An 8,543-nucleotide genomic window follows, 5' to 3' on the forward strand; every position below is an offset into this window, starting at 1 on the left:
CACAACACAGAGCTGAATCCTTCTGGAGACAAAAGTGCTACGTTAAGATGATGTGATTTAGTCAGAGGTGCTGAGACACTGACAGCAGAGTCAAAACAGATCAAGTTATATGTTGGTGATGACAGTAACAGTAACAACATGATGGTCTGCATCCCTACAGCTCCAGAGGTCACTCTGAGGGGTCACAAGACAGGTAACATGGTAGAAGTACAGAGAGACAATTCATCTCGTTTGTGTTCTTGTAAGATTTTGTCAAACTTGTTGTATCTCAATGGCATTTGGACCAAAGCCTTTGACCAACACTATATATCTTCTCACCTTGGCCCTTTGACCTCTTCTGTACCATTCAATGCAGGATTTTTATTTGTAATAAATTAATCAACCAGGTAGGTAAATTATATGCGTGTTTAATAAGAATAAACGTAGTTGACTTTCCATAATATTTCTCTTTTGAACAATTGAAAATGAACATGAGCGAAGCTTTTGAGATTACCGGAATGAAATTTAACCTATTTTACATCTTCTCAAACAGTTTTGTTTCCCCAAAACATTGAGTGTCCATGTTATATAGGCTTTCATATGTGTTCATGTCCAAACGTTTTGAGATTTGTTTATCTCCATGAAGCAGTTTTCATCCAGCTGAAGACAGGACCCATTATTGTACTCCTCACACATCCAGAAAGGCACTGTTTCCTCCCAGAATAACTTTCTTTCTGTCCATTTCAACTGTCTTTCTGTGTTTTTGTGGGGACATGAAAGTGGCCTTTATTAAGGGGTGTAGGTGGGCCAGCAAGTGGCAGAACTCTCATAAACTATAACACTATTATTTACAATGCCACCATATTATTTCCAAAGAAGTGAAACGCCAGTCAAAGTGTCTCCCCTGATTCTCTACAGCTGCTCACTTCAACCCCTCCCCCACAGACAAGTTTGCAGCTGTTTTTTTTTGGTTTTTTTTTCACCATTACCGTAATGGACCTTCTTAGCGTTCAGAATCAGTTGTATTTACGTTGATGGCGTAATAAGGAGTTAAGGTCAAATTAGCTTTGCATCCACTTTGCGTTTGACTTTATGTCGCTGGCGACAAGCTCCGTACTAAAAAGGTTAAATCGGATGATTCTTGACAAACCGACCACAGATTTGCTGCTTAAACAACTACCTTCCCGCCTGAAAAAGCCCTAAAATGACATTGTGTGACTCAACAACAGTAGTATTCAGAGAACAACTTTCAGTTGAAGGTTTCTCATCAAGTAGCTACAGAGAAGATCGCATATAACAAGTAAATACATGAAATAGCGCCACCTGCTGGTAGAAAGGTAAACCGTTACTGTGGTCTCATACAGGCTCTGCTCTGTGTTCACTCAAGAAACGGCACAATACGATAAAACAATTAAATATGATCAACTCTACACACACAAATTACTTGATTAAACTATATTACGAACTGTGTTGCATTAAAAAAATGCAGCGATTAATTGAACAGTTGATTTTTGCTGTGCACATATATACATGTATTAAACTGCCTGTAGTCTCTACTGTTGCTAACTTAACCAGGTGTATTTATTCATATTTAATAATTAATCTTCTTCTAACATTACTCTGCGATGTGTTTGCATCATATAAGACTGTAAATGAGAATTAAAAGACCGTAAATAATAATACATATTACTGGCTTTTATTTTGACATGAAAATAATCGTCTCTCTTTTCTCGTTTTTGGTTTCAGACGCCAAAAACGAGAAAACTGAAGTAGTTTTCCGTTTTCCCGTTTTTGGTTTGAAACGGAAAACGAAGAAACGGCCGTTTTTCCGTATTTCCGTATTTTGGAATGAACGATAAAACAAACGAACAAAACGTACACGGACCACCGAGGAGACAGCAATTTAGAGACTTTGGATGCACCCCAGGTGCGCACAGCATTACCCAACTAACAAAGCAAAGACCATAAACAACTACAATTAATTAAACTAAAAACTATTAAAAAATAAAATCACACTTGTGAATAAAATTAACTTATAATATGAATAAATACCTCCTACAGACTTGAATTAGCGGTTATGTGGAGGAGCAGTGGCTCTTCCATAAGAACGGACATTATGGTCCACTCCGAAGCAGACGGGGCGGGAGAGCGACTGCTGTGCGCGTTGCCAACCACAGTCAAAATCGAACCGCAAATACAAGACGAAGAAGAAAATCCAATATGGCGGCGCCCCACAACTCTATTTACTGACTGAGGTCAGAATAATAAGCTTGAATCTTGAACACTCGCCCAGAAGCACACTAGAAGTGGACATGTTTCCAGAAGCGGCTCAGTGTTTAAAAACGGCAGCTCCGTTTTTCCCCAAAACGGCTTCGCTGAAGGACTTGAGGCGGTTGTGCTCACATGGAGGAGCCGGCCACGTTCAGGCCAGCAGGCACTTCGGTGTCAGCCGCCCTCTGACTGCGAAGGTCCTCCCACCACACAAACCCAGGGAGCGAGTGGAGATACCCGGGTTGGAGATGGTCACCTACGGTGAAAGGATGCACTTTGTGCCGGGGCTGTCGAAGCCCGTTAACCCTCGGTGGGAGAGGGACTACAAGGACCCGAGATATTACAAGGCTCCTCCGGCCCACGAGATGGCGCTATTCAAAGAGAAGCCGTGCTTTGTGTACAACCAGAGGACCAGCGCACTCGGAGGTAACCAGCGACACACTTCAAGCTCATCGTTGTTGTGTAAAGGCTCATCATCTTATAACGTTGGAACAGTATACACTGAGATCTGGGCCCTATTCCACGTACGTGGTTCAACAAAGCCGATCAAAAGTCCTATTATCCATCTTAACCAAACGAGACGATTGACTACAGGATATGTCGGTTCCACCAAGGTGGATCCTCCCTCAAACGGTCTCGTTGGCCCAATTCCAATCTCCACCCTAAACCCTCAAGCCCTGAACCCTCAGGGACTCACTGACGTCAGCTGCTAAATGTTTGAGTGTGAGAGTATGTGAGGGCTTTAGCCGGCGTGAATGGGACAGCACTTTGATGTAACATCACGTGACTGCATTAAAACATATTGTGTAAATTATGTATTTATTTTATTATTATTCACTGGTTTGAAAGTATTCCTCAAAAGATGAGAAGTCATTTTATATTTATTTTATTTTATTCACTCGTTTTTGTCAAAATAACATGTTTGATGAATGTGCCTGCTGGCAGTAGTAAACAAATTAATATATACTTATGAGGATATATGTACTATATGCACGTATGTATCATGAACTAGGTATATGTTCATGTAATCTATGTGTGTGTGTGGATTACCATATAACTAGGAGTTTGAATATTTATATGGGCAGATCAGTATACTCATAATCAGAAATTCAATCAGTTAAAGTAGGGATAAGTATTCTAATCATGAGTCCAACTTCATCATGTTCTACAATAATGATGAGTATCGTGTACTAATAACTGTCACATAAGTGCTTTTAACACATCCATAAGTTTCTTAAGCGCTAAATAAACGTTATAAACCGCATGGGATGCAGCAGCTTTCACAATGTTCTCCGCATCGCGGACACAAACAAATGCAGAACATGCTCACAGATTACGAGCTTCATGATTGGATGCAGAGCTTTATAGTATAGAGCCAACCGGTGTAGAAGTGAATTTTTGTTGTTGTTGTTCTTTGTTGTTTTTATTTTTTTACGTTGTTTGTTTGCTCTAATTTCCTGTGATTTTCTTCATTTTTTATTTATTTTTTCTTCACTATTATGGCAAACAGATTAATACACGCAAAAGAAAAAAATGAAATTACCTGTTTGCTGATTTCTGTTGCCATATTGTGCATATTCTTTAATAAAATATATTATTAAAAAAAAGAAATGAATTAATCCCTTTTTAAATCCTCATGTCCTTTCAAATGTGTGTTTCTCTGTCTCAGGCCTGCGTCAGGCTCTGTGGTTGACCAAAACCAAACTGATTCCCGGTCTGCCGCCTCAGCTCCTCTCACTGACAGAGAGTCCTGCCAATCAGATACCGGATCAGGATGAACGTGTGCAGAACGCCATCAAACACGCTCGCTTCTGGGACACAACGGAGGAACGACCAGGCAAAGAGAAATACAGGTAGCATGTCTCACTGATCAGGATTAACCACTAGTTGTTTCTGTGGACACTTAATTAGTCTCCATTAAAAATTATTAAAGGGCCTCAATACCAAAGTCTGAGTATTTCTATTTCCTCCACACAACATTCAATATGGTAACAGCTGAGTCAGCAACAGCCCCGTAAAGATTACCCCCGCAGGCCCCGCACCGCGGCGGGGCCTCGCAGGGACGGGGGGGGGGCCTCGAGTGGCAAAAAAAGAAAAAAAAAGGTTTTATTTTAATGTAATTTAATTTTTTTCAGTGAAAAATCTTTCAAAGGTAACTCCTCTTATCTTGGAGTTTGAGGTGATATTGGACTACTGAAATGAAAATGATTGTTTTAAATATTTCTTTAACTAAAATGTGCATCACATCCTGTCATGTCGCTGTCAGGCCTCTTCCGCTGTAGGTGGCCACTCGTAATTCACAAAGCTACGCCCTCGCTAAACTATTAACAGACACATAAAAAAAGTCATGGAGAAAAGTAGAGCCTTTAATACTGCGTGGATGTATTAATTTTATTTCACTGCCACCGATGCTGGCTGACCGGTCTGCTGACATGTGGCGAGAAGTTAGCAAACAACAAAACATTTAATGTTGAAAGACTCTTCCAGAACAAACACACAGCATCTGATGAACAGAATCAAGCTGCAGATGAGCGATTCCTCAACTGCTGCAGAAAACTGAGCAAAGTAAATATACTTTCAGGAAGAGGATCACGTCTTTAAACTCCACTACTGCTGCTGGTTCTGTGGCAGATCATGACACACTGAGGCGTTGTTAGTATTAATGCGTCCTCCTCCGTTTGCAGTGCTCTAAAAGTCCGACGTAGTGAGGACGCTCAGTGTAAACGCAGCTAAGGGTTTTATTCTGCGGAGGGGGGGGGGGGGGGGGCTCATGTGTTTCCGTTACGGTACTGGTCGGCGTCTAGCGGTGCTAACAGCACTGATAGTGCTATATTCACGCTCTGAATATCATATAGATAACATTTCCCCAAACCTCCATCCCCCTAAGGCCAGTGTGACGTCCCAAGTACACGGGCTCTTTGCTGGGACAGTGCTGCAGGAAGCCTTAGTTATTAGTTCAGTCACCTGAAGTCAAATAGTGTTTGTATTGACTCAGTCACCTTTTGTAAATGAGCCTCTGTGGTCTGTGTGTTCCTCTCCCAGCAACACGTTGCTCTTCAACCTGCTCCACCTGTGTGCAACTCTTCAGTCCAGACACCCAGCGATTGGAAGGAGAATCCTTTCTGAGAAGTACTCCTTAGCAGCCACATGGAAACGAGGTATACACCGTCTTGGGTTACTTGGTGTAATACTGAATGTAGCACCACAACTAGTGCTGATGGAGCAATGTGCTTACGAGTGGGTCCCTGTTGTGCTAGTTTTATTCGCCATAATGGTCATGCTATTCCACTGATCAGTAGTTGGCAATAATTTACCAACAAAGAAGAAGACTTAAGATATTATGTAAACAATGCAAGGTGTTCCCATGGGTACGTAAGCACATTGCTGGTATTGATTTTGCACAGATTAATTTTGCACAGATGAAGCTTAAGTCGGACTTACTCACCTGAACGAGTTTGTCTCTCTACAGGACTTCCATAATACTAACAGAATGTCATTCAATGTTTGAATACCAGGTGAGGACTTGTTCCAGATCCGGGGTCAGAATGGTTTTCTACACAACTGCATGGATCCTCTCCCAGAGGTTTCTGGGAAAGAGGAAGTGGGCTACACGGCAGAACATGTCCTGGAAACCTTGTACCCCGTTTCCCCCACTATCGACCTGCAGCAAGTCCACGTGTACAAGGAGCAGCTGAACTGTACCGGTGAGAAAATCCAGTCCTCTCTCCTCACAGACATCAGTAGTGTCTGTTTGGTCAGTGCCGCTAATGACATCTCTGTGGTCCAATCAGGTTTCAGGGGGGACTACCCATATCCCCATGCCCACACACTGTACTTCCTGGACGGAGCCGATGCTCGCTATAAACTCCAGCCAGAGCAGTTCAGAGCCAAGATGCTCATGTTCGCCTTTGGAAACGCTCTGGTCCGTGCACACACAATCTACGGGGTAAGAATGCACGAGCCCCTAACAGGCTGGCATCTGGTAATACAGTCTTGAACCGCATTACTAGCGTCTGATCATTACCCTGGTCTCCTGCGCTCTGTTTTTAACGTGTGTGTGTGTGTGTGTGCGTGTGCGTGTGTGTGTCAGACCCAGCCCCAGCCTGTATTGGATCGTCCCATAACGGTACAGGCAATTGGGACCAATGGCAGAATTTTCCAGTTTCTGGTTCTGCAGCTTAACACCACTGATCTCTCAGGAGACGACGGCATCAAGAACCAGGTGCTTCATCCTCTACCTCTTCTTCATCAGTAACTAGACTGTTATGGCTCCTCACAGCGGTGCTTTATGAGGAAGGAACAAGTTGCCAGATGTTAGCGGCTTTGTAGGGACATTTTGTCACACTACTGCAGAATATGCATCTAGTAACTCGAGGACCATTGCTTGAACTTTAAACATCAAACATTGCATGAGTAGACCAAATAAACACGACAATACAAAACCGCAGAGAACACCCAGCAGTAAATACAATGAAGCTCAAGTGAAGTATTTTATATCAAAACGATTTCGATTGAGGCCTTTCTTTGTGGTGCAAAAGCTATCAGAACTTTTCCACTAAGTCACATTTGTGTTGCATGTGAAAGTATTCAGTTTGTCACAATCTCTAGTTTCAAGTCTTCTTCAATACAGCATAATGCTCATTTAGTAAATGATTATTATCCATTTAGAGATACGCAGACCATGAAGCAGGGGATGCTTTAGGGCGGGGCTACGAGGTGAGTGACAGGTAGATGCTTTAGGGCAGGGCTACAAGGTGAGTAACAGGTAGATGCTTTTAGGGCGGGGCTATAAGGTGAGTGATTCAGAGCTAAACAGCTTCTCTACGTCACCCGTCGCTGTCAAAGTCTTCAATGACTTCAACGACTTCAACTCGTTGCAAAAAGCCAAGATGACATCACAGTCCACTTCTCATATACAGTCTATGGTTTGCACAAATAATTTTAGAAAAACAAAAAAGATGTATTTCTCTCTTTATGATCTATTTATTTATTGTTGTGAAAACATCTCCTTCAAACATCTTCCAAATCACATACTTAATGTTTTTACTTTCAGTACAAATTATGTACAGTACCATGCAGTATGCATGCAGTTAGCACATACTACTTCCTCATAACATTGTACACCCTGTTACTCATACGTCTGTTGCGCAAAGGATTATGGTTTAGAACAGCCAGAAATACATGCCGGCTATAGTTTGTTGGCATACTGCCTTTGACATACTATGTATTATTCAATTCAGTTTATTTTTTATAGCCCAGAATCACAAATTACTAATTATCCTCAGAGGGCTTTACAATCTGTACACATAACATCTTGTCCCAGGACCTCACATTGGATCAGGAAAAACTTTCCAAATAAAGATGGGAAGAACCCTTCAGGAGAGCAACAGAGGAGGATCCCTCTCCCTGGATGGACAAAAGCAATAGATGTCATGTGACCAGAATGAACAACGTAACAGAGTTACAACACATTACATGAATATGACAGAAAGTATTCATATAGTGAGTAGTAGGCATGCACCACGATCAATGAAGCAGAAGGAGGTAGAGAGGACTGGCATACGTCCTCTTGTTCTGGCATTTTAATAGTATGTTGGTGTGGGTCTTTGAACGCGCAGCGTAATTGACCTTCAATACTCATCTGTACTGAATGGAGATGGAACGTGTCACAATCATTGGCGTCAACAGCTGTTAGCGCTCTTATTTAGCCGAGCAGGACTGTGCTGCTAAATAACTGCAGCTAACGTTAACAAGCTCTCCTGCCGATGTTGTTCCCAGTGTAGCGCTGTGAAGGACATAAAGGAGTGTTAGACCACAGGTGTGTAGCGCTAGTTTGCACATTTGCAGTATCAATACCGAACATAGGTATTGGGACTATATTGTTGCGCCTCACTGCTGATTAATGCTTTTATTGAGGACTAAAAAAGGTTGCTGAAAAAAAATGTGAAAAACAAAGTCAGTTTTCCATGTTAGTCCGTATTACCAATCGAAGGAATGCAGATGTATGTTACCTGATGCTGGAATAAGTTGGCTCCGCTGCTGGTTATTGAAACACTGTCTTCTACCTGCAGGTGTGGCTGGATGAAAATGTTGAGCTCTATGACTTTGCAAAAGTGCGACCACTCATCAAGAAGAAGCAAGTAAAGGTATGACCAAGATCAGCTTTTATCTGCTGAGAAGTGTCCTGCTGAGGGTTTAGATCACACAATCACACAACACCTGACCCGTTAATGCAGTGGCTCACTAACCTCATTGTTCTGTGAGCTAACAGGACCGTTCTTGTCAGAGGAGTC

General features: G+C 42.2%; 1 protein-coding gene across 1 annotated transcript in view; it reads left to right on the forward strand.

Moving 5' to 3' along the window:
• The first annotated feature begins 2,164 nt into the window (after positions 1-2,164).
• The window catches only part of mrpl37 (mitochondrial ribosomal protein L37), a 6,886-nt gene continuing 507 nt past the window's right edge, over positions 2,165-8,543 (forward strand). The window contains exons 1-7 of the mRNA XM_068570911.1: positions 2,165-2,676; positions 3,920-4,103; positions 5,293-5,408; positions 5,766-5,954; positions 6,042-6,196; positions 6,341-6,472; positions 8,322-8,396. Coding sequence (XP_068427012.1) covers positions 2,292-2,676; positions 3,920-4,103; positions 5,293-5,408; positions 5,766-5,954; positions 6,042-6,196; positions 6,341-6,472; positions 8,322-8,396 — 1,236 coding nt within the window. The 5' untranslated portion in view covers positions 2,165-2,291. The remainder of the gene's footprint in view (positions 2,677-3,919; positions 4,104-5,292; positions 5,409-5,765; positions 5,955-6,041; positions 6,197-6,340; positions 6,473-8,321; positions 8,397-8,543) is intronic.

This window comes from Clinocottus analis, unplaced genomic scaffold, assembly GCF_023055335.1.
Source record: "Clinocottus analis isolate CAN_PGR_092001 unplaced genomic scaffold, fCliAna1.0.p SCAF_11, whole genome shotgun sequence".
NCBI lineage: Eukaryota > Metazoa > Chordata > Actinopteri > Perciformes > Cottidae > Clinocottus > Clinocottus analis.